Genomic DNA, 26,323 nt, shown 5'->3' with positions numbered 1-26,323 from the left:
CTTTGGCTTTAAAGTAAAAAGAGCAGAGACCTGCTGGTGTGTTATTTAACACTCACACAAATACCAATTATCTAATTATTTAACATTCAAAAAGTCCCTGTTTTTGCCTTTATTCACATTTAAACTATTTTCTTCTTGCAACTTTGATTCCATCTTAATTCATGTTAGTTTGTGTTTTTAGGTTAACACAGGCTAGTCTGCATCACACATTTTCTTTTCATTGGGTGAAATTCAGTTCAAGTGAAGTTTGAGTTTTAGTTCAAATTTATTTTTTTACTTTCAACCATTTGTTTGTTTAGTCATCACAGAAAAAAGTAGAACTAACCTCTCACGATAATTTCAGTTTTATTTCATGGCCGCCGTGACGCACTGATGCTAAAGGCCCAAACACAGGAGTCCTAGGACTCCTGGTAAGGAAACGTTTAACAGATCCTCCACCTAGGAGCTTTATAGAGGAGGTCTTCTCCGTGTCTTAGCTGTTCTCCTCCTCTGGACAGAGATCTAGACTTTCCACAACTTCCCTTTTACAGCCCTTGGTTAGTCTGAAGTCCCAGTCACGCTCTACATCGATCACACCATCTTGTTTCTGGATCATCGACCAGCGCAACACCTGGTTTGTTAGCCACCACCTGTTGGCATTTGTCTTGACACATTTTGCTGTGGCTTTAATCCACTGAATGAAGACCAAGACGAGGAGACGAGTAGGTAAACAAGGGTTTCCAAATAGTTTATTCTTTTATCATCACTGGCAAATATAAACTGCTGCTCCACAATTCATTGTCAAAGTTTTTCTACCCTTTTCTGAAGTGATTTATTCAGAATACCAAGTCCAAAATCTCCAACTCTTGGAAAGTAAGTGCAGAAAACATCCCATCGTTCAGAAAACAGACACTGGAGCTTTCTGAAGCGAGAGGTGGCAGGTGATGTTCATGGAGCTATGTGGTGTGTGTGTTTTTGTGTGTACTGCATGAAAGCACAACGCCTGAGACGGTCACAATGAAAAGGAATGACCTTTGTGATGCACTTTAGTATTTCACACACATCGTTTTGTTCCTGGTTTAAGGCATTATCAGCCACATTTTTATGGAGGGAGACGCTAAGAGAAACCCAAATATCCACAAGTTCACCCCTGAAGCAGAAACTGTAGTTTAAACAAGTGGCCTGACTGTAGTTTTGTTCTTCGAGAGATTCCACATCTGCTTCTCAGGGCAGATGCTGAGAGCACCGAGGTCGTCGGGTCAGGGGGGTGCGGGCGAGGGGGGAGGAGCAGTGGGTGAAGCGTCGCCCGTCTCAAGCGCACGCTCAGCCACAGCACGGGAGGCATGCTCACACACGGGCGCTCGGCAAACACATGTATAGGAAATACACACACACACGCACGCGCACACACACTCACACACACACCATCTACGAATGGGCAAAAGGGACGGTAATGCTCGGGATCATAACTGATCTTTTCGTTTTACTCAGAACAAGAAACAGAAATAAAGCCTTACAATTGATTAGCCACCCAACATGCACCACCCCAGAAACTTCTCTCTGAAGACAGTGATGAAACACACACACACACACACACCAGCAGATGGCGTATTTGGTGCATCTGCCCCTAATCTTAAAAGCATTTTTCTGTAATAGTGGCTAAAACAGTTCCTCTGTGTGAAAACAGGACAGAAATAAGCAGCATGCCACACCGAAAAACGAAACAATTCTAAAACTATTTTTCCGGTTTTATATTATTTGATTTTTTTTGTTGGTGTCCCTTTTTTTTTGCCAAGCTCTGCAAGCGGTGCCTGCAGGCTGCTTGCTTTGGCACCACGCAGCTACGCCGCAGAGCTGGTGGACGTACGCCTCTCTCTGCGTGCAACGACTTGGAATGCTGACGTCTCACAGAGCTCAGCTTTTCCTGCTTCCCGAGAGCAGGCGATGGCGCAAACAGTCACCAAACATGGACACCAAGCTTCTATCACTTTTACACTTTTTAACTCACCTTTTTCTAACATATTCAGATTTATTTTATTCACCTGCTCCCTCATTCCTTCAGTAACAGGGTGAGACAGCTTTCCAACAGCAAAAAGATTGAAATCAACCACAATGAACACATTAATTTTCTAGGAGCACCGTGCCGACTTCACGCTTGCCGTGGCTGTGCAAACGAATTATGGAGAAAAACTCTCAATAAACCTCACAAAGAACAAAGGCTATGACTAAATATATTTTAAATATTCATCTATATATTTAGTATATCTAATAAATACATTTGGTGATACACATAGAGATCTTTCTGAGAACTATTTACATTAAAAGAGTTACATTTTTCGCTGAAATAATAAATAGCGGTGAAGGCAAGGCAAAGGGGAGAAAACCTGTGGAGGGAACATTTTAGTGCTTTCTAACAATCGGGTCTCTAAATGCGTGAAACCCGTCTTTCTGCTTCCGGACGCCTCAGCCCTAACTCTACAGCTCACTGGCACGAACCCATCTCCTCAGAACGAATGTTCTCAGTCTCACCAGCCTTTCTGCTCTACGCAGTGGAATGTGCTCAAATCTCTCGACGGGCTTTTCCCTTCCAGTTCCACCTGCTGAGCGGGGCAGTGGAGGGGCAAACAGCACCAGGCCCAGGGCCACAGACACACGTGCAGGAAGGGGTCGACGTAAAAACGTCACCGTCGTCAGAGAGAGGCAGAAAATAAAAATAATCAGCCCTAGTCCCCCCAACATCTCAAATCCCAACACAATCTCACGCAGCACTTGTTTACGTTTGTCTCTCCTCCTCCTAGGAGTGACGGGTGTGGACTTGTAGTTACAGCGTGGTGGTGAGCCTGACTGCTAAAGCTAACGGACTGGAGAAGGTACGGCTGTCGGCTCCGACGGGTAACACCACACGGGCTAGTTTAGAGTCCACAAGGTCTGCTGACTTGCTGACTGACATGTTTCACAAACATTCATTCACGGGGGGGGGGGGGGGGGGGGGGGGGGCTGGACAAAAGGGACAGTTTTGTTTAAAATAGCAATTTTAAGTGCAAGATACCGTGCACTGACGCTTGACTGGTGAGCGAGGCAGAAAAAAGCTCCGCATCACGTCAGTGTCACACCTCTGAGAAGTCTCGTTGGACAGCGAGTAGAAATGGAGGTGTGTGTGTGTGTGTGTGTGTGTGTGTGTGTGTGTGTGTGTGTGTGTGTGTGTGTGTGTGTGATTTAAATCTCATAAGTACTTCCCATGGCTCTTAGGCATAGAAAAAGAGGCAGTGGGACATTGTGTGGCAACATTCTCTGGCTGAAAGTTGTGATTACAAAAGGACGGAAGGGCCCGGTAGGGATGGAGTGTCTTTAAAATCCCACTCGTTTGATTGGTGCAGAGCGGGCGACACCCTTAAGACTGACCGCTGATGACTGGCTAGATGTGGGCGTGTCTGAGGTGTGTCAGTCTGAAGGGACGTCAGAGCGTGGACAGTAAGGAAGCCTCGCTGGAGGTGACTGACTCGGTCAGTCTTTGCAGGGTGGGTGGGAGGGGTCTGAGCAGGAAGGAGTGGTGAGACCGACTGGAGGGGTGGTGGGGGGGGGCTGCTTAAAGGCTGCAGCCCAGCTGCTCGGCCCTCTCCTGAGTGTCGTGCAGGCGCCGCAGGCTGGCGCTGGAGTAGCCCTCATCGCTACAGCTGCTGCGCAGGCTGCCTCGCTCGTCCCCTGAGTCGCTCACACTGCTGGTGCTCCACTCCAGGTCCCCCAGCAGGTAGTCAGTCCCCTCCACGTCCACGTCAAGGTCCTCTGTTAGACAAATACATCATTACTGAAGGGAAACAGTACAGTTCAGCACAACCATGCTCTAAATGACACTCATTCCGGAGGTCCTGTTATCCCAACTGAAATACATTCAGCTGGCTTTAGCTGCCATGCTTTTATGGAGCAGTCCCTGTGCATGAGTGTTAGTGCCGGTGAACCTGCTTTCTCCAGAGCATACGTAGTGAAATTTGTGGGGGAAAAGTTTCTGTTAAAGACCGAAAACTGTAAATCAAAAGTGATTTTCCCGGGAAAACCCAGCTACGGCTCGGTGCTGTGTAAATGCTGGTCGATTCAAAAAGTCTAACACAGGAGCTTGCGTGGTGACTCACCCTGATCAGAGTCGGACTTATCGGAGGACCGAGTGGAGCCGGTGCTGTCCATGCGGGTCCGCTCCACCCCCAGCTGCTCCAGGCGCCTCCTCAGGTGTCTCTGCTCCCGCTGAAGCTGCTCCAAGGTGTGCTGAGCTTTCCTCTCGCCCTCCTCTAACCTCTGCACAGAGAAGAAATGACGCACCTCATGAGCTGCTGCCTCGTGCGTGTGCGTGTGTGTGTGTGTGTGTGTGTGTGTGTGTGCATGCACGTGCATGCGTGTGGATCTACAGCAGCTTAGCTAGGGTGGTTCAGCCACAAACACCCAATACTAACACACTTCTCCTCATCAGGAGGCCATAAACAACCTCTTCAGACGCACCTTGATGTGATCTTTGGCCTTGGTCAGCAGGCTGAGGGTGGTGTGCCTGTTAGCATCTGGTCCCAAGGGAACGAGCAGTTTCAAACGCTCTAAACACAGTCGTAGATGTGCTCGTCTAGGAAATAAAAACAACTTTGCTCATTGATTTATAAAATAAAAACACAAAACCCGGATTCTGTAAGGGCTAAACTCAGATTTACACACTAACACACACGTGATAAATTCAGCCTATACTTTCAAACTGACTTGAATTTTCCGTTTATGTGCATTACAACCAGCCTGTGTTCCATTTTAAACATGTCTGTGTGGTATGTAGGATGTATGTTTAACGGGCTCTGCCACTTATTTATCAGAAAGGCTGACCTCATATTTTCTGTACTAAACAAGCAAAACCAACACATCAACTTAAACAAGGTCAAACTCTATTTTAGTGCAGTTTGATGAATTCTAATAATAAATAAAAAACACTTCAGATGAGAGGCTGCCTGGAGGACGTGGCTCATGCAGTTTAAAGTTGGTTGGTTTATGACCAGTGATGGGAACAACGCCGTTTAAAATAACGGCATTACTTAAGGCCTTCTTTTGGTGTGGCAAGGTGGATAAACGAGGGCCCGGGTGGGATTCGATCCCCAGACTCCCGGGTGAGAGTCATACGTTCTAACCAGTCAGCCAAAGGGACATCCCCTTGGCCAAGTAGCCAGGGCGCATCATCAATTGGGACAATGTGACAGGACGCTCACACTGTCACATCTTCCCCCTCTTTTCACAAACACGTCCTCGTGCTCCTGCGCAGGGTGCCACAAACTTCACATCCATGGCGATTGATCATGTGCCCTGGCTACTTGGCCAAGGGGATGTCCCTTTGGCTGACTGGTTAGAGCGTATGACTCTCACCCGGGAGTCTGGGGATCGAATCCCGCCCGGGCCCTCGTTTATCCACCTTGCCACATTGGGTAACGGAATAATCTACTTAATTGCTTTTCCCACTGTTGCAACGCCATTACCGGAGATGGAAGGTTGTGTGTTACTACGTGCTTGTCGAACGTTGAGCAACAGTGTGAGGCTTTCTGACCGCCACACTTCAGCTGCAGCCAATGAGAGAGAGGTGTCGGTAACACACTTACAAACACAATGATGATTGGTCGGGTGCGGAGACCCTCACTGTCTCAATCACTGCCTGCTGTAGACCCAACAGAGCAGTGATGGGAATAACGCCGTTTAAAATAACCGCGTTACTAAAAAAACTATTACTTTCAGTAACGAGCAAACTAATTACATAGTCTTCTTTTTATCAAAACGTTGTTTCTGTTACTGATAAGGAAATGTGTGCGTTAAGCAGCGCGGTGTGTTGAAGCTGTCATCAGCTGATCAGGAGCTAAAGAGGCAGATGTTTTCATCCAAACGCATCACGGCCCGTGAAGAACGAGGAAGACGTGATGAATAGTCTACGCCCTTCTTAGCGTGACAGCGGGACGTCCTGAAGGTTCGCTCACCTGTTCACTGCTCAGACGTCCTGATCTTCTACCTTCCTAGATCATCCAGCTGTAACCTGTTCCTGATCATGTTTAGTCCCGCTGTGCCTCTTCTAGTGTCATTTTAAAGGATTTTAATTATTTATTTAACCATTACTAGATTAGCAGCAACAGAAATGCTACTAAAAACACACAATTATGTGAAGCTGGAAAAATTTATTTAAATTATTCAGGTTTATAAAAAACATTTAGACATACATTTTCTCATGTTCCGGTCATTAGTCATTTATATTTCACTATTGTAGTACTTTATAGTAAATTAAGTAAGTTAAATTAAACCATTTTTCTTGCATTCTTTAATGAAAAAAGTAACTAAGTAGTTATTTTTCTTGGTAATTAGTTACTTTTATAATCTCGTAACTGTAAGTAACTGAGTTACTTTTTGACAAAGTAATTAGTAACTATAACTAATTACTTTTAAAAGTAACTTTCCCAACAATGTTTATGACAAACAAACACCCACAGGCACCACACTAAAATAACATTAACCTGTTTTTAAATATGAAATCATCCTTTAGTCTAAAGCACAACTGTACATTTATTTGGTCCAGCTCCTCTTTCACACTTCAGCTGTGTTATAAGTATTTAATATGAACGTTTAAAGATATATTTCAGCAGTTTGGGTGTTTTTCATAACCTAAAAATCTATACAGACACTAGCTGAAGCAGGTGTCGGTACAGGATCTGCTCGGGTGCAAGATCGGCTCGGGGTCCTTCGACTGCCGATGACGTCAAAGTAGTTGATTGGCTGAACATGAACCTTATGGAAGTTACGTAATCACGTCACGATGGTCCAGGCAAATCTTTCTGTTGGAAAGATGGACAACTTTTACGAAGAAATCCATCATTACCTCTTTGAAAATACACTTTTAGCATAGAGCTGCATGTATATTAGGGCTGAACGATTAATTGCATGTGTAATTAAATTGCGATGTGACAAAAGGAGATTTTCTAATTGCAAAGGCTGCAATTTGGCAGCAAGTGGTTAGCGCAATGCTAATATACATGGAAAAACCCATAGGAATGCTAATGCTAATATCACTGATCACATTCTTACAAATTATGAATTAGAAACGTGCCAAATGATTACATTTGGAGTCTAATAGAAAGTAAAACTACCATCAATCAAATAAGTACAGACAGGTATTTTAGTAAAGCCAGAAAACTTTTAATTCCAGAGCTCTGGCTATAGCAGCTATGAGCGTAACTGAACTACGCATGGACAAGACGTCAAAAACTCTAAACACAAAATACTTCAATAAACGGGACACAATTATTTCCTGCAAATATAATTTCACAGGTGTTGCTAATACCTTCAAGGGATGTGCTCAAAGAGGAGTTCAACATTATGAATATAATATAGTGTTTTATTTTACAAATACCATTATAAACACAAACTTATGTCGTAAGATACATTATTTTAATAATGAAACTGCTAAATTATTTCCAACAGTATAAAGATGTGTAGTGTATTTTGTCCAAGTGGGTTTGCCGTACTTTGACGTCATCGGCAGTCGAAGGACCCCGAGCCGATCTTGCACCCGAGCAGATCTTGCACCCGAGCAGATCCTGTACCGACACCGGTCTACCATTGGCTCGATCAGCTTTGCATCATGCCAATCACAACGCTCTATCGGTTTACTGGGCGGGATGATGCAACGAAGCGGAACAACGATGGCGCTGGCTCGTTTGACACAGCTTTGGCATCAACCTTGGACTATTTAGACCTGGGCTTTCCTCTGAGTCAAGAGCAGATAGAGGTACACAAGTCCTTTATTTAGATAAAGTGTGTATTAGTGTCTTCTTCCAGTGTGATCAGTGGCGGCTGGCCAGTAGAGGGCGATAGGGCGCCGCCCTCCCAGTTTTTCCGTGTTTTTAATTTTTATTTAAAAAAAATAAATAAATAAAATTAACAATAATCACATATTCTAAGTTAATTGTGTGTTTTGTAAGAAAAATAAACCATTTATATATATCTATATTAGTCTCTGCCGGTCTCTGCCGAGCGGTGGAGGCTGTGTGCTGTTTTTCAATCGCCCAAACAGGACGAGACCAGCTGTCCAATTGCTGACAAGAAAATCAAAGGGTAGGAATGGGAATGTATCCAATCAGCGTCGACGTTGTTTCAGAAGCATGATGGGCGATAGAGCTACCACCAAAGGATTCGTTGGTGTTCGGTAGAACTCGGCAGAGACGTTTTTGGTCGTGACGCAGATGTAACATGGACGCCGCCAGTGACCAGCATGGATACCGGATCTCAGCACCCACTGAATTCAGTTCGGTCTCTTCTCCAGTATCCGTTCGAGAGGAGAACTATGGTGGAAAAACTTAATGTCAAAGAGCTTGGACCAGATCAGCCCGACGTAAAGATAAGCCAGCAGGACAAGGAGAGAGGTAAACTGTACACACGAGGCTTCTCCCGAAATTGGTACACCAGGAAGGCTTGGCTAGCTGGATGCAATCATGCTAATGCGTTATTTTGCTTTCCGTGTTTGTTATTCAAAACGGCTGGGACAGATAAGGCATGGATGAGTCAGGAGTTACGGACATGAAACATTTTTCTGAGAAGGTGAAGAAACACGAGTCATCCCGGGCACACATGGACAACAACACGGTGAAGCTAGCCATGCTAGGCAGCAGAGCTAACGTTGCCATGCAGGGAACAACAGCAGCTGGGTGCAGAGGTAAGCTGTACATTACATTTCTGTGAACAAGACAATCAGAATCAGAAATCCTTGGTTGTCCCACAAACCCGGACATTTGTTTAATAACATGTTTAATGTGCAATAACTGTAAAAACTAATTTCAACACACATACTTATTATACATATTTAATCACGTAAATGTGTATTTCATGTAAATTTGTACATACATCAATCTGATTCCATTTTACTTGTTACACTTCTGCTGCAGCAAACAAATGTCCCTGCTTTTGGGACAATTAAACATTTCTGATTCTCAATTAGATGTTTTTACCTCAAATGTAAAAACATCTGATTGAGAATCAGAAATGTTTTATTGTGCCAAAAACTGGGAAATATGACATTTGTAAGAGGATACTGATGACATTATTTCCTATGAAAGTGTTTCCTATGTACTTATCTGTTGTTTTTTTATTTATCTACTTTAAAGAAGATTAAGACTTTCCTTGAGGAACACCATGACACAGGATGGGCTGAATGCTCTTGCCATGCTCTCCATGGAAAAAAAAGCCCGTCACAAACATTCCTGACTTCAATAAAAAGCTAATCGAGAGCTTTGCCACTCAGAAGGACAGAAGGGCAAAATTTCTGTACAAATGAGGTATCACACACACACACATATACACACACACACACACACACACACACACACACACACACACACACACACACACACACACACACACACACACACACACAAATGCATCCACTTGATCTTTGTATAAAGTTGACCTTGGCACAACACTCCAGAAATATTTAACAGTGTAAATTTCTGGCATTTTGTCTAAGTAGTGTTTACTACCATTACTGTAACAGTGACCTGCTCATAAATTTTGGTGTTCACTCAAATGTTGAAATTAAACAAAATGTTTTTATTACTTGCCTCTTGCATTGCCTATTTACCATTTATGGTCATGTTATTTTATGTGCAATTTAATGCAGTATTTTTCAACCTTGGTCCGCAAGGCAGTGTGCCAATAGTCAGACATACGTGGATTAATCAGTTTGTCCAATGATGTAAGACAGGAAATAAAAGAGCTGTGCTTAATTCAGGAAATAGTGAAGTTGTGCACAAAGCTCAGAAAGCACAAGTTTGTTTAAAAATAAAAAATAGCACAGCCCCACCAAAAATATTTTTCACCAGCCGCCACTGAGTGTGATGGACTGCCCTGTTGACCGACATCTGTAGCGGTGGGTACATCACGTTGTCCAATAGCAAGTGGAACACAAGCGTAGATCCCGCCCCATGACTGAGATCTGTCTATGGGTCGTGATGAGCCAGGATAATAATTTCATGTAAAAATATTTAACCCTCCCACTGTCCTAATGGGTGTGACCCCGCGAGGAAAGTTGACCACTGAGAGGATTGATGGTTTATCCCTTGAGGTCCACATGGCAGGGGTGAGGTGGTGCTCACTCCTCACCCCTGCCATGTGGACCTCAAGGAATAAACCATCAATCCTCTCAGTGGTCAACTTTCCTCGCGGGGTCACACCCATTAGGACAGTGGGAGGGTTAAATATTTGTAGGGTAACCTTTTGAGGGAACTTGGTAATTTTTACATGAAATTCTTGGTTATTTACCAGCGTGAATCTCACCACCATCAGCTGGTCTGGCAGGAATTTCCTCAACACTTCAGGTGAAATAATCATGTGAACCAATCTGAGGTTCGTGGAAATGTTTGTAAAAAAAGATCACATCAGATATGTGAAGTTTAAATCGCCGGGGCTTTAAAGATGGCAGCCACCTTTTTTATTGCTGTGTTAGAACTAGCTGTTAGCTCATCCCTTCTGTATTACTTTATTTCTCTGAACAGAGGCTGTTCAGGAAGTTATCTTCAGTGGGTGTGTGACACACACATGCACACGCACGCACACACATCCCTGGCAGGTGTTCAGGTCTGGTGGGTGGCGGTGACCACTTGACCTCACTATTACACAACACACACATCCAGCTTTAGCCTCGTTGAGAGTATGTGTGTGTGTGTGCGTGCGCTTGTGTTTTCCTGAGTGAGTGGGATTGTGTGAGTCAGACTCTTCCTGACAGTCAGTGTTCAAATGTTCTTTAGTCCTTTTACCTTTTCTTCTGATGGCAGCCCCTCAAAGGCTTCACATTCAAACTGGACACATCAGGAGAGCTGTGACTGATTCGGATGTGGGCAAGGGAAGTGCACAGTTATATTTCTCGCCCAATTGCCGTGGTATAAGCTCTTACACACGCAAACACACACACAAACCTGTGGTGAGCAGGTGAAAACTGGCTTGTGTTTCTCAGCTGACTCGGTCCAAAGGCCATCTAGAGGGCTATTACATAACAGGGAAATGTCCCGGCCCATGTTGTTCTGACATAATAAGGGATCAGTGGGACAAGCTAATGTTTGTTAAACATCACTTATGAGCAGCAGACTCATCCAACAGAGCAGGTCACACGGGTCAGGGAGACAAATGCAGCAAACCGTCCTGTCAGCTTCAGGTTATTCAGGTTTAGTGTGTCAATAGGTGAGAATGTGTGTGTAGCTACACCCTACGCTTATCGGGGAAAGGCCTCGGTTCAAACTGAACACAAGTTTATTGTCTGCAAAGGAAACAGGAGCAGTTAAGCTGTAAGATCCCTTCCAGCTAAAAGTTACTGGATTATCTGGTCAGTGCTACATGTAGGTCAGAGGGAGACCAGCAGTACCTCGCTGTCCTGGTTTTCACCCTCTCACCCCGGACTGTGGCTGGCCCTGGGCGACCAGAGAAACGTGTGCAAAAACTTGGTGTGCTGGTGTGTGGAGTCAAGTTACATGGAAGTAAACGGATGCTGCACAAAAACACGTTACTAATATGATATCGGATCTTAATGCAAGTGGTGCTCGCTGCAGAACAACAAAGGCGGAGCTGCACCAGAAGGTGGAGCTGCACCAGAGTCAGCCCCGCCCATTCCATCAGAGTCAGTCCAATGCCTTCCAGTTGTCAGACTTGATAGCATTCTGGAACCAAAGAGGGTGTTGTAGCTAAAAAATGCAAGATTGAGGACGGAGTTGAGAAGTGAATTGAACAGTTTTTGTAACGGTTCCATATAATTAAAAATCTAACTTTTGGGACTTTTAATCATGTTATATTGTCATTTCCTCATAAGAAACACGCCAAAGCCATTTTTGGCCTCATTCATGCATTTTCCTCCCATCTCAGCTTCAATTTGGTCTCCTCCCCCGAAGCGGGTCTGGTCTTGGTTCTCAAATCTGGATATTCTGTGAATTTTCTGACAAATTATTTCTGAAATGACTTCTACTGAGACACCGCCGAAAAACCATACAACCCATCTCAGAGACACACTGGCAAGCACAATTCGATGTACCGCCATGTGAGTTACAGATGTGGTGGTGTAGTGGTTATGGAGTCAGGTTGACATGCAGTTTTGCGCAGGTTCGCCTCCCATTAGTGTAAGTTTTATGTAGCTACACTTGCCAGTACTATGTTTACAACAATTTATTGGTATACCGTTTAACATATAATGACTAATGTGTTTATTTATTTATTTATTTGTTTATTTAGCCAGTGTGAGTCCATTTGTGAGCTGAGTTTCAACTAAAATGCTGTTTAGGAACGACCAAATTCAAAGAACTTTTAGAGACATAAATATTTTGCTGAAAACATTACAACTAAAATATGAACAAATTAAATGTTTCAGCTGGCTGAATAGATTGCTGACGACCCCACCGAGAGTCGAACCAGCATCAGCTGAGGGGAAAGCAAAGTTTAATTCAGACGATCTTGCCACTAGACTACCAAAGCCCATTCAAAAGTCTGACATGCTGTTATACGCCACTTCTGTTAGACCGGCTGTGGGCAGATATTCGCTGAAAGAAACCTTTTCATTTCGAGATATATTCAGACTTTGTCATGTAGCAAGTTATATTTATCTTGTTTAACTGGAGCATAGAACATAACATTAACGACTGTAAACTAGTAACAGCCGTAATTCATGTGGGTCAGGTCAGTTTGCGATAAAGTTGAAAACAAAAACGGAAGTCAGTGGGCTAGGCTGAGTTTGCGTGAATGGGCGGGGCTGACTCTGGTGCAGCTCCACCTTATGGTACAGCTCCGCCTTTGTAGGTCTGCAGCGAACACCCTCTCTCTTAATGGGCGCAATGTTGTAGTTCAAGGAACATTTAGTACTACCAAGGCCACTTTAGCTAATATATATGGGCCAAACTTGGATAGTAATGAATTCTTTAAGAAACTTCCGGATTTGAATCGTAGTCAACTTATTCTAGGTGGTGACTTCAACTGCTGTCCTAATCCATTTCTGGATTGCTTCTCAACAAGACTACAACCTATTTCCTAATCTGCAAAAGTGATCCAGTCATTTATGCAACAGTATGGAAACTCAAACGAACGGCATTTTTGCAACCCAGAACTCAGCAGTTTTCTTTTTTTTTTCTCCAGTACATGGTACGTTCTCACGGATAGATCTTTTCCTACTCGATAACCAACTTCTTTCTTTAGTTAGCTTTTGCAACTATGCCCTTAAAGTAATCTAATCATGCGCCTGTCATCCTTGATATAGCATTTCCGGACAGCCCTGCAACACAAACCCCATGGTGTTTTGACCCATCTTTACTCAGTGACACCGATTTTGTAAAACATATTAATGGTTGCATTGATTTTTATATATCAACCAATGTCACGCCAGACGTCACAACATCCACAATATGGGAAGCGTGCTAAACTGTTTTACGAGGCGAGATAATATCTTGTACAGTACAGAAAAATAAGAAAAACGTCAGGACCTTTAAAATGCCGTAGAAGATTTGCAAACTAAGTGTGCGGTATCTCCTTCAGCTATCCTCTTCAAGGAATTTAAATGCCTGTTTGCCTTCGCCCCCAAAATGCCTTGAAACGGCCCTGGGTGTGTGACTGAGTTCTGAAGGTGATCTGAATTGTATCAGATGTATAAATATGACATGCGTATAACTTATTTTTTTATACAGGTAAAAACGTGTAGTGGAGATAAATCTACCTACATTTTACTTTTCAACACTTTGTTTGTTTTCTTGTTTTTATTTAACTATTTCCTGTCCTGTCTGTCTCTCATCTTCCTGCATCTCCTCTAAACTCTCCAGAAAATCTGCTGCCTGGATTCTTACTTTTTCACCTCATCACTTACTTTTGAGCAGATCAAAGGGATCTCCTGACCGCAAAGCGGAGAGCGCGTTTCGATGCAGACTGGTGTCAGTGAAAGACTTTTTCATAGATGGTGTCCTGGCCTTTTTGCTCAACTATCTCTTAAATTTAACTTACTAAGCTCACACTTTTTTAGATGTTTATGTTTATTTACTTGGCAGATGCTTTTATCCAAAGTGACGTACAATTTATTTAACTTGTAGGGCATGTTGTGATCTGTGGGGGAAACCGGAGTACCCGGAGGAAACCCACGCATGCATGGGGAGAACACGCAACTCCACGCAGAAATGCCACAGCCGAGTTTCGAACCTGCAACCTTCTTGCTGCGAGGCAACAGTGCTAACCACTGCGCCACCATGCAGCCTAATAGTAGATTTCTGCAGGCAGGGGACTTTATGAATAGGCACTTCTCTGGTTCCCCCAATGTTCTTGAAGAAACACTGATTGATAAAATTATGACAACTAAGCCCTCCAAGAAAGGCGCAGTCTCAAGCATACATATGTGTAACTTTACCATAATAACAGACTACCTGTGCACCACCTGGTCTCAAGAACTTGGGGTAGATATAAACAGCGATCAGTTGCGGTCTACCTTAAAACAAACTCATTCTTCATCAATCTGTGCAAGGCACTGCATCCTTCAATGCAACGTGGTACAGAAGGTGCACTGCTCTAGTAGTAAGCTGGCTCGGATTTTCCCTGTTTAAGGTGTAACCTTGGCCCGGCCAACCTTACACATATGTTTTTGACTTACCCTGTTTTATCAATGCTCTGGGAATTCAATTTCAGCTTTCACTTCTGTAAAGATTCTGCAATCTTCTAACTGCCTTGTTTGATATCCTGCCCATGGACCGTGTCCTACCATCCTACTTTGCTGACTCGGTTAGCTTCCTTACTCTACTTGCCAGAAGAATCAGTCTAATGCACAGGAAGGACCCACACCACCCTACCACTTCCCAGTTGATTAAGAGACATTATTTATTTTATAAAATTGGAAAAGATTAAGTATCCTCTCAGAGGCTCGGATATGGTATATCAATGGTAGATATATGTTATATGGTTACCCTTGTAAATTATATTGGAAAACTCAAACTGGACGTGAACTCCTGACATATAAAAGTTGTTTGTGGTCCTTAGATATGTACCTAATGTCCCGATTCTCTATATATGATGCTCTTACTGTCATTATTATTGCAAGGCACTTTTTATTTCTTTATTGTATCTATTTATTTATTCATGTAAGTATTTTTTCTTTTTGTTGTCACTATAAGATGGGGAGAAAATAATAAACCATACACAAAAAAAGAAGTAAACAGATGCACACACACATACACACACACACTAAAACTGCATCTCAATTCAATTCAAAGATACTTCATTAATCCCAGAGGGAAATTAGAGTTTCAGTACACACAATTCTGAGATCAGACATACATAAGTAGACACATGACAAGACTTGGTGACTGTGGTCGTTCGCAGCCCGAGTCGTGCTACCTTAATAGAGATCAGAGGGTTTATATATGAGGACTGAGTCAGGTGGAGGAAAAAAGGCACTACAGAGTTACCCTCCACAGGGAGGGCAGCTTTGCTATGCAAAAAACACCTCAGACAGAAATGCAACAGACTTCAGACATTACTCAACATAAGTGTCCACTAGGTGGGGAGGTAGGGTTGGGGATTCTCCACACATCAGTGCATGCAGCCGCGATAAGCAGCGCTCGTCACCTCCGTTTGGACAGGGGAGGGAGGTATTTGGGTTTAGAAAGCACAGTGACTCCTGAAAACGATTCAACGGCCTTCACCGGTCGCAGTCCCGCCCAGGCTGGGATAGGGAGACAGAGTTGCGATGGCACCGGCAGCATTCCACATTTCTTCTGAGGGGGAGTATTCACTTCAGCCTCACAGGCTCAAGGGCACCAGATTCAGATAAGAACTTGCTTTGGGGCCAGACAGAGATAATTTCCTCTCTGTCTTAAAGTTCCGTTGGTCCTCAACCCCTCTAAATGCAATAATGGTGTAATTAATCTATCCCAATCCGTGCTGATACGTCAACTTTCTCCTTGATGGAATCCACCTTCTGTGCCAGAGTCTGAATCTCAGCCAAACTTCCAAGCTTACGACTCATCTCGACAATTATATGAGTCTGCGTTCACAGCACAGCGTAATCCATCCCTGAGCTCCGGGATTGAGCCAGTATTCCTCGACAGCTCATTAATTTTCCGGTAAGCCAGGTAAGCACTCAGGCCAAAAAGCAAGAAACCTGACACCAACACCACGAATATCCAGACGTCTTCAGAATCCTCTACAGACAGTTGACAGAGGCAGATCAGGTTCCACTGTTTCCAGGAGTCCATGATATACCCAGCAGGCTCTGTCCCAGAGGGGCATCCGGGAGCCCCTTCTCCCGTTCTCATCATTGGAAAAAATGCTGTCAATCGCGTTGAGAGACCAACGGACCAGGTCCATTTTTAATAATTTCCAGAAAAAATGCAGAAGCGCCGTACACCCAAAGACCAAGAGCCTTGGGGATAAGATAGGGAGGAGAGGAGGAAAAAAGCATCTGTACTTTCCAAGAGCTGGAAGAATCATCTAGTGATGATTTTGATTTTCTACAAGTCTTTACAATGGTTTATCACATTTAAGCATCTGTGAACATTTATCATTGATGACTAAAACAATTATTAATTAAAAGTCTAATCAGAGATGGGTGACGCTGCAGCGTTTCGGACTTTTATCAGTTCTAGGATTTCCTGTGAAGACGAGTGTATTTGTTAGTCAAACAAGACGAGCTGCTACCAGGAGTCAGCTGATACAACAGACGCCGCATGCGCCTCCTCGGTGTCAGGAGGGCAGAGTGAACAAACGACAGCTCAGCTGCTGAAAACCTACCGAAGCACAGAGCCCAGAGCTTTATTATGTAGAAAACACCTCAGACTTCACGCTGCTTTAGTTTGTCTTTGTTCCATCGAGACTCTTTAGCTCCTAAAACACTTGAATTAAAAGAAACTTATACAAGATGGCTTCCAAAAATAAAATTACCTTCATATGTTCACAAGTCTTTTATTTCTCAGCTTCAGTGGAAACTAGAAATAACTAAAACAATAAACATTTTTATTTTATGTCCACCAAAACTGCTTTATGTGATGCAGATGTGACCGTTTATCAGGTCCATGATGCTTCTACTCAGCTTCAGACTCCATCTTTCAACAGCGCCATCCAGATTCCTAGGTTTGCTATCCTAACCCTAATCCATGTTTCTGTATTCAAGGATTCAAGAACAGCACAAACATGGAGAAACAGACAGACAGGAAAACAATTACATACCGGTTCTTTTCCATTTCATTGTGTGTAGACCTGCAGAAACAAAATAAAACAACGTCAGAAGCAAAATAACATGATACTAATAATAAAACAGGTTAGTGTTCCAGGAGCTCTGGGCTGTACTGCAGGCCTTTTGCTCTTTATGTTTATAAATCAGTTGATTTGACCTTTAATTAAACTAAACAAATCATCCAAGCAGAATACAAGCAATAATTAATGAGCAAGGCCACATAATGCATGTAGTAAATATATATATCTTCATATATTGTAGCACAGCGGATAATTGCATTTCATAAAATACATTAATTAATATATTTTATTGGTATAATTGTAAAAATATATTCTGCTACATTTATTGGAACATACGGAAAGCTGCAACTCCTTATAAACTATCACACACACACACACACACACACACACACACACACACACACACACACACACACACGCCAGTATATCTCCCAATATATATTCATACACAATATGATATTTTTATACTATGATTTAGTTTATTAAAAACATAAAACAAAATAAATGAGTGCAAAATTACTTTAATATATTGCTTCATCTTATGTAGGATAGTAGATGAATATAATGCATAATAGATTTTATTGCTATATTATTCAGTCATTTACAAGAACATATTGTGCAACATATATCTGAATATAAAGAAAGCAGCAAGTCCTTATATATTATTACAAATATTGTATATATTGATATTGATTGACATTGATATATTTGCCAGTATTATCCTGGCAAATACATTTTACTATGATATAAATAAAGTTTTACAGTAAATCATTCATCATAATCCATTGATAAACAGTATGAGCTGTAATTTTATCCTATTAATAAAGACAAAACAGAAATTCAAACATTATGAAATTCAATGTATTGTTAATAAATATATTTTTCAATATATTTTTCTGTAAACAGAAAGCTTTAATCTACCGTGGGCCATGAAAGACTCTATAAAACATGCATTTATAATGAATGACTAAACGAGCCGTATTTAAGAAGAAGCAGCTGAGGAACTGTATCTGTTAACCAGGTGTGTACTCAGGTTAAAACCCCAAACCTAAATAATCCTAATTTAGATTAAGAGCTATGATTTTACTGCTTCTGTGAAAAACATTTGTGTTTTCACCAAATTGACCAGGTGACTTCTGCACTAACCCTGCTGCAGAGGATGCAACGATTTTATTCTGTAATAGATACCTTATCGCTCTGGTTATCTTCCTGCACCAAGGTCCTTTTTGCCGTGTTTGTTTTAATTGAGCGGTGAAGGGGGGGACCTGTTAAAGCCCTACTTTTGCATACAGAGACACGGCAGAGGCCTGAGTGTAAACATAGCAACAGTAACCAAGAAGCAAAGGCTAGGGTAGGCAGGCCTCTAACCCTCCGTTCAACGTACAGTTTGTTCTGAGCAGGGTGTGTGTGTGTGTGTGTGTGTGTGTGTGTGTGTGTGTGTGTGTGTGTGTGAGGTAAAATGAGAGATGGAGATGTGATAATAGCTGGAGGACTCCTGCACTGCAGTAGCTCACATTCACACAAACGCTATCAGAGCAGACGCAGCTACAAAGTCAAGTCAAGTTTTGGAATTTTGGAGAAGATTTGTTGTCTGACCTGTGGAACAGAGGTGTAAAAGACACTAAGACAGGGGGTGAGGGGTGAGTGCAGCATATGAAGATCCTCCCCCATCATTCTTAACGTCTTCTCCACCTGACCCCTGAACCCCCCCACCCCCCCTTGCACTCCCGAAATAACCTCAGCGTCCTCAGCAGTGCTGGACCCTGTGCTGTCACCGTTCTAACTCAGTCGCTTCCACGCAAACAGAAGTTGTTTCCACATTCAACATCTTCCTGTCACAAATACCCTCAGATGACGAGTAAAGAAAGAAAAGAACGAGGCTGGGAGCCCACCCTGTGTGTGTGTGTGTGTGTGTGTGTGCGTGCGTGCGTGCGTGTGTGTGTGTGTGTGTCACTGAAGGTGCCAGTGTACTTGCCTGTGCAGGGCACACAGCCAGCAGTGACATAACAGCGCTGGCAGACAACAGATCCTACGTGTTCAGGCTCGAGTTCTGGCTCTGGAGTGTGTTGTCTCCTGCTCTAATCTCACATCCACCTGGCCACCATCACACTCCAGCTCATCTGATGTCAGGGCAAGTTGTGGAAGAAAGGAGTTCTGCATTCACAACCCTAACCTGAGCTGTAATCTGTCCTAATCCGGGTTTTTTTTCGTGTCACTGATAGTTTGGTCACTGACCACGCCTGAACCCATCACAAACTAAACAAATGGTCTTGTGCTAAACTGTAAAAGTTTTTAAACTTGTATTCTCTTGTTCTAACACACGTGTTTCCTCTGCATCCATGTAAAACGGCAGTGAGGTGATAGCTTCACACGGTACATTACCTGGTAAATGGGGAAAAGCAGTAGATGTAAAGGTGCTTTTTAATTCTGGCCTTAATAACGTCACATACGGAGCACACATACTCTTCACCTGCAAGTTTTAACAGATTCTGGAGATCACTGAGCAGGCTTGTTCATCTCTATGTCCTAAATGGGAGAAAACCGGACTGGTCACACTGGACTGTTCCAGAACCATTCCTGTCATTTGGCTCAGGGAGATCCTTCCAGATGATCCTTAATTAACCCCATAATCCTGAACTATACATGAAGATGGACATAGACAACTATGTTCACCAAGATACTCTGAAGCAACATGCACAACTGGCAGGGGGTGTCTTCTTTCTTTGTGTTTGGATTGAAGGTGCTGGTTCTCTCTGCTGAATACCAAATGCTGGAGGAATCGGAGAGCACAGAAACATGGAGGAGAGGAGGATGGAGGAAGAGAAATGGTAGGAGTGCTACAGAGAGAGAAGAAGATGAAGGGGAACCACCACTACTCACACATGTGTGTGCAGCAGAGAGATCCCCTCCCCCTCTATTCACACATTCAAGTGTCAGGAAGCAGCAGAGAATTTACATCCAATGGCTCCGATACACAGATAAACATGGCAGCTCAGCATTTTACGAACTAAAGATATATAACCTGCTATTGATTCACCCTTTCATCCAGATGAAGATTCATTCATTCATTTATTCATCAGTGTTGCTGGTCTGCCTATTTATTAATTATTTGACCAAAGCAGAACATTCAGACTACAAGCATGGCTGCCATCCTCTAAAGGCGCTCACAGACAATGACAAAGTCATGTCAACTTAAAAAACACTCAATGGGCCAAAGCGAGAAACGCCAGTTGGTCCCATCAGTATATTAATACGATCCCAGTTAAATGCATGTTCACGTCTCCATGTGCGACTCGTCTCTTACCAAACATGGTGGCAACAAACCCGTCACCATCGTGACTGATGTAATGTTGGTGGACGGCGTGCAAACACTACAGTTTTGACAAATACAGCCCCACTTCAGATAAACAGGAAGCTGTGCCAGACCTTGTGTCCACAGTCATCATTATAACCAGAGCTTTAACCCTAACCCTTCAAGTCACTCAAATACGGGACAGAAGCATCGGTGATGCTTTTATATCGCTGCATAGATTCATGGTTTTTTGTATTGAAATCAGAAAAATACAAAAGAACTAAACCACTACACGTTACTAATGCTCAGTGTTATGGTTACGCTTGAGAATTAATCCTCCGTTTAAACACCCGGCAGCTTATCGGTCTGCAGTTCCTGGGTTTCGACAACGAGAGCACCAGTGAAGTTCACCCTTTACTATGAACAGGGTTATTTACTGGTGAGCGAGGAGGACCCCAACAAGGTTTCTCTGCAGCTGACGAGTTGAGCATTGGCAGAGACAGCAGGTTCTCCTGCTGCGCCTCCTCGTTGCCAGAGTCAGCACTTGAACACACCTGAAACAGGAGACTCGGCTGCTAGCTCAAACATCTCGTGATCTTTACGTGAACACATGACTTAAAAGAAGTTAGTCTATACATCACAATGTAAACTAACGCAGCTGTAACAGAAGCACTGTGTGAATAAAGTTGGTTCACTTGTTTTTAAACAACACAGCTTAGCCTAAAAACTCTTGTGCTACAAATTAAACAAACCCCTAGATGGTTGGGGATGAGGTCCTGACCCAAGTGGAGGGGTTTATGTGTCTCTGGAGGTTACGTTCACGAGTCAGGGAAGGATGGAGCGTGAGATCAACAGACGGATCGGTGCTTGAAACCTGGTGATGCAGGCATTGTACTGATCTGTCGCAGTGAAGAGAGCTGAGCCAGACGCCAAAGCTTCGATTTACCAGTTGATCTACGTTCCTACCCTCTCTTATGGCCACATGCTCTGGGTAGTGACAGAAAGAACACGATCACAAATACAAGCAGCCGGCTGGGCTGGGCTCTCCCTTAGAGATAGGGTGAGAAGCCTGGTCTGGGAGGGGCTCGGAGTAGATCCGCTGCTCCTCCACATCAAGAGGAGCCAGTTGAGGTGGCTCGGGCATCTAGTTAGGATGCCTCCCTGGTGAGGTTTCCGGGCACGTCCAACTGGGAGGAGACCTAAAGGAAGACCCAAGACACACTGGAGGGACTATGTCTTTAAACTGACCAGGGAATGCCTTAGCTCCTTTTAGAAGATACACTGTGCCAGAAAATCAGCATACTACTGCTGGACAGTGTGTCTTATGAACACGCCATGGCAGCATGGCACTGAAGGAATTTGGCGACATTCATTCCACCATGCTTGGTAGTAATCTTACCGCAACACCGGACTAGTGATGCAGATTTCACCTTGGCACAACAAAGGGAGGTGTCATGATAACATGGGAAGTTACTGCAGAGCTCCGGCCGGCAACTATATTGTAACAGAAAGTAAACACGAGCCGTAAGTTTTGCTTTTGTAAATAGAATCAGCTGAGATGATAACCTGGAGCGTCGCGGAGCTCCAGGAGCTTCTCTCCGTTAGAGCTGGAGCTCCGATCACCAGAGACAGCACGGGGACTGTGGGGGACAGAAACCTTTATGATTGGCTTGTGAGCGTGGCAGCTCAGAGACCGCCCCCATATCCCCTTTATACTTATACTGCCGTTGTGTAATCTTTTGCAAAAAGGACACAGTTGCACAACACTATCACCACGGTCTGACCGCTTATAAACGACCTACAGATCCTTGATGCTGCCATGGCGTTGGGGCAAATAAGCGCCATTCTTTTCCAAAAGAGGCTCTTGGGATTCCCCTGGAGGAGCTGGCCCAGGTAGCTAGAGGGAGGGAAGCCGGGGCCTCTTTTCTTAGGCTGCTGCCCCCACGACCTGACTCCGGATAAGCAGAGAAAATGGATGGGTGGACTTGGACTGTCTATGCCTGTGTTTAAAGTAGAAGTAGTATTTCCACCATTAACCAAACAAGCTAACGCTCACACATCAGAGTGCCGACTAAAACGACTCTTCTGGTTTCAAGCTCTGGATACACAAACATCCATAAAGGTGAGTGGCTTCACCAGGACCAGCCTCCCAGTAAAATGTCTCGTTCAGTCACCTTGGCTGACCCACTTCGCCTCCGCCAGTGGCCACTGACTTTCAACCAAACTGATATTTGATGCTGTCAGTCACTCAATTTACAGAACACAACACAAAGTCTAAAAATAATATTCACACAACACACAGTCACTCACACAGATCACATTAGACCTTTCTGGTGTCAGACAGGAAACGGCACCAAAACAAAACAAAACGCAATAAATAAGGAAGTTTCAACAGAGCCAAGCACCAAGAAACACTCAGGCCATGAGGATAGGTCTTCTTCTCTTTTCAAATATTACATGTTACATAAAATATGTGCCAAAATAATAGAATCTGGTTAAGGTAGTAGCTCTATCATTTAAAATATGCTCTTTTGTTTAACTGAAGTGAAATAAAGTGGGCAGAATTATTGCTAGTTTTTAATGAGCCACAGAAAGCATTTAGAAAACTGGAGTTCAGACGACTTCAAATTCAACTCAAGGCTAATGATTAACAGTCAGATCCACTGCATCCAATATGAGGAAGTGTTAATCATGTTAGTATGTAACCTGACTAAATGAGTTCCCATCAGAAGATAAACTGCATTTACCTGATGACTGCCTGGGCCGCTTTAACACGATAAAAGCTGAACTTAAGATAAAACAGAGCTGTAAGTTCTCGTGTTAATGCAACTCAATAATAGAGCATTTACTGGGTCTTCTGCTGTCTGTGAAATCGGATGAAAGCCTTGGTTATTCTTTAAACGTGATAGGAGTCAACCCTTTAACCCAAGCGTCCTGGCTGTGTGCAGCACCCCCCCAGGTTTTCAATTCAACAAGCTGAGTATGCCTTTACCTGCTACTTGTGTTTTTCTTGCTTTTGCTTTTCCTTTTCAAGCTTTCCCTCTCTCTGCTGCTGATGAAGGGTGGCATGGAGGCATAGCCGTGTTCAGCTTCTGCAAGCAAATAAACAACAGTGGTCACATGTCCTGTTATCTGCAAACATAGCCAGGGTGGGAGACACGAGATGTTGCACACATCCCCATCTGCATCATCTTACATCCAATGTGTTATGCTGGGATGCATGCATGGAATGAACGGATTTAATAATGCAGTATCTTTAAACAGTGCCCCCCCACCCACCCTCACAGCTTGGACAATGATGTCATCCTGAACTACGATAAACCCTACCAGCAAACCACAACAGAAGGAAAGGAGGAGCTTGCAACTAAACATTGTGTTCCTATATTTTTAATAGCATTTGCATGATTTCTCCTTTCATAAAAGATGCACAATGCACGTTAATCACTGCACCATTCATATTTTATAAATCCTATTTATTGTCATCATCATAGTCAACGATGAACACCTGGGTTAAGAACAGGATGTGCAACTTAAGAATATAAAACCTATTTGCCGGACGCATAAAGAGCCCGATCAGCGTGATAATGGGCAGACATGAACGAAGTGGGAATGTGTTGTTTTTTAACAGCATAGAATTAGAATTAAAATATACTTTACCTCGTTCCCTGCGATCGAGGTACTCTGCTGCTTCGATCAACATCTGCACCATTTCGATCGACGCCATTTTCAACAATAACACTAATAATATTACAATAATCCAACGAGGGATTCCGTTACTGTAGTCACGCTTCTATTTCTGAACTCTTGGGTTCCCTGTTGTTCTCACTTATTGTTCTAAAATGTTGTTTTCGAGTTGCTTCTGCAGGATTTCAATCAATCGATTTTTAAAATAAAAGGTCCCGATAAAAGACGTGGAAAGCGAAACTGGTTTCTCCTATATAAAAAAACAGCTTTAAAGGCTTGGTGGTAGCCTTTTAGCCACGGTAGACGCTAACACTTCCCCACAGCTAAGATTATACCTTTAAACCATTTGATTTGGGTGACTTAGTATCACTGGTTAGACGAATCTCTCTTCAAGAAATACAGATGGCTGTTGATAAAAACGAAACAAAAAATCGATAGTATTTTCTGACTAGTTTTAGGAATAACAACAAAAAGTTGGCAAACGTTAGCGACTGACTACAAACGACTTTAGGTTCAAGTCATCAGCCAAAAAACAAAAAGATGCTGTTAGGCTGGACGCACTTGCCGGAAATCAGGAATATTTTAAAAAGATGAACTAATTCCTGGATTATCTTGACGATGCAATCCAGCCGTTTTGGTTCCAGACTTTTTGGCTAGCTGGTTATGTACTGGTTATCACTAAAAACGCGTGCCTCGTCTAGCTGAATGTAACGACTGACACAGAACGGCGGAAATTTGTCAAAGTGCATCCAAAATAGAGGCTTATGTGGATAGCAGCTCCCAACTGTACTGTAACACAAAGCCGCTGTGTGCTGTCACATGATTGGATGTTGACTATATCCACTCCAGCTTTTATTGGCTGTCTAAAACATCAATGACTCAAAGGGATCGACCCACACTGCAACTGATAACCGTCCACGCCATTTTGGTTCTTAAGTGAACTAGACCGATGTCTGTGGACTAGACAGTAAACAACTAGGGAGCCATAATGGACGGCTTTTCTCAATACTGAATTCACGTTCTGTGATTGGCTGTTTTCAGGTAAACTTGTCAGCTATTGGCTCCGATGCCCACGAGCTCACGAAAATGTCAACGTCCCTTTAACAGAAGCCACGCCTCCCTGCCATGCTGTTTCGTGGTGTACGGCTGTGATTGGCTCTCGTGGTGTTGTTTGCCTCACTTCTTCCTTCTACGATTGGTTTGATAGTCCCTTTACTTTTCCTATCACAACCTGCAATGTGCGCGCAAGCGCACTTTCACAAACTTTTTAATAGAAACTTTATTACTCACATACACACACATTAACTTGTTACTCTGTGAAAACATCTAGACTGAAATATCAACGCACGTACCAGCGCGCCGGGTGGACGGAGCTTACGCAGTGTTACGAGTCCAACACGCCCACCATAGTAGGTTTTATGCAGGAATCTATCTGAATAGAATTTATATGTATACATTTCTAGCAGTGCAATAATCTGCTCAATCAATCTGACTGACCTCCGTCGCCGCTCATCACTTCCGCCAGGTTCATTCGCCGGCACACTGAAAAGAAGCGGACCCGCATTCAAAAAAAGTACACAATGTTCCTGAATGCAATCAACGTGAAACGACGAAAAATATGTTAACAAAACAAACAAAAAAAAAAAAAAAAAAAAAAAGAAAGAAAAAAAGAAAAGAAAAGAAACCGAGACAACTCCTTTATCATTCTCGTGCAACGAAAAGTACCTTCCAGGTACTCTTATGCACCAAAAATCCAAACCCTAATAAAAAATAAATAAAAAATGCAAGAACATTTACAACACACACTTCTGTTGTTTGAAACTTCAATAAAGTTAAACTTTTATTTAATCTATCTTTAAAGCTCCGCTTTTGCATAGATGTGTGGGACTGTGAGATGCTGCAGTAATCTGACAAAAACTTTCACATTTACAGAAAACTCACAATATGTGAAGATCTTTTGACACATTTGAGTTTTCAACTGGACTAGTGGCTCCAGCCGATCTCAGGAACGACCCCAGGTATCTCTGTCCAGAGGAGACATTGGATTAGACGAAGCTCCCTGGTCTCTGGTACTAGTGACGACTCCTCAAATACATCAACACAAATTGACATGTTTGTGCAGATCTG

At 43.1% G+C, this 26,323-nt stretch overlaps 1 protein-coding gene across 3 annotated transcripts; it reads right to left on the bottom strand.

The window, feature by feature from the left end:
* Window positions 1-702: 702 nt before the first annotated feature.
* mxd1 (MAX dimerization protein 1) lies at window positions 703-26,278 on the bottom strand. 3 transcript variants are annotated; one of them, XM_070546379.1, is made up of 7 exons: window positions 26,138-26,278; window positions 25,694-25,738; window positions 23,505-23,604; window positions 17,194-17,223; window positions 4,468-4,582; window positions 4,107-4,266; window positions 703-3,762 (listed from the first exon to the last, which is right to left on the bottom strand). In XM_070546379.1, exons 1-7 carry the CDS (start codon window positions 26,160-26,162, stop codon window positions 3,566-3,568), a joined length of 672 nt encoding a protein of 223 aa, XP_070402480.1. In that variant the 5' UTR covers window positions 26,163-26,278; the 3' UTR covers window positions 703-3,565. The 3 variants fall into 3 exon arrangements, with proteins under 3 accessions (XP_070402480.1, XP_015827404.1, XP_070402483.1); XM_015971918.3 differs by lacking the exons at window positions 25,694-25,738; window positions 26,138-26,278 and adding an exon at window positions 24,170-25,017; XM_070546382.1 differs by lacking the exons at window positions 25,694-25,738; window positions 26,138-26,278 and adding an exon at window positions 23,709-23,766.
* Between the last annotated feature and the right edge of the window lie 45 nt (window positions 26,279-26,323).

The sequence above is a fragment of the Nothobranchius furzeri genome, chromosome 17 (assembly GCF_043380555.1).
Source record: "Nothobranchius furzeri strain GRZ-AD chromosome 17, NfurGRZ-RIMD1, whole genome shotgun sequence".
In the NCBI taxonomy this organism is placed as follows: Eukaryota; Metazoa; Chordata; class Actinopteri; order Cyprinodontiformes; family Nothobranchiidae; genus Nothobranchius; species Nothobranchius furzeri.
Note: the sequence above shows the minus strand (reverse complement) of the source record. Positions and strands in the feature narration are given on the sequence as shown.

Coding starts and splice junctions, on each gene's coding strand:
- mxd1 (XM_070546379.1), bottom strand. CDS start 26,162: ATGTGTCAAAAGATCTTCACATATT. Junction 25,739..26,137: donor TCAAAAGATCTTCACATATT/GTGAGTTTTCTG, acceptor GCTTCTTTTCAG/TGTGCCGGCGAATGAACCTG. Junction 23,605..25,693: donor AGTGATGAGCGGCGACGGAG/GTCAGTCAGATT, acceptor ATTTGCTTGCAG/AAGCTGAACACGGCTATGCC.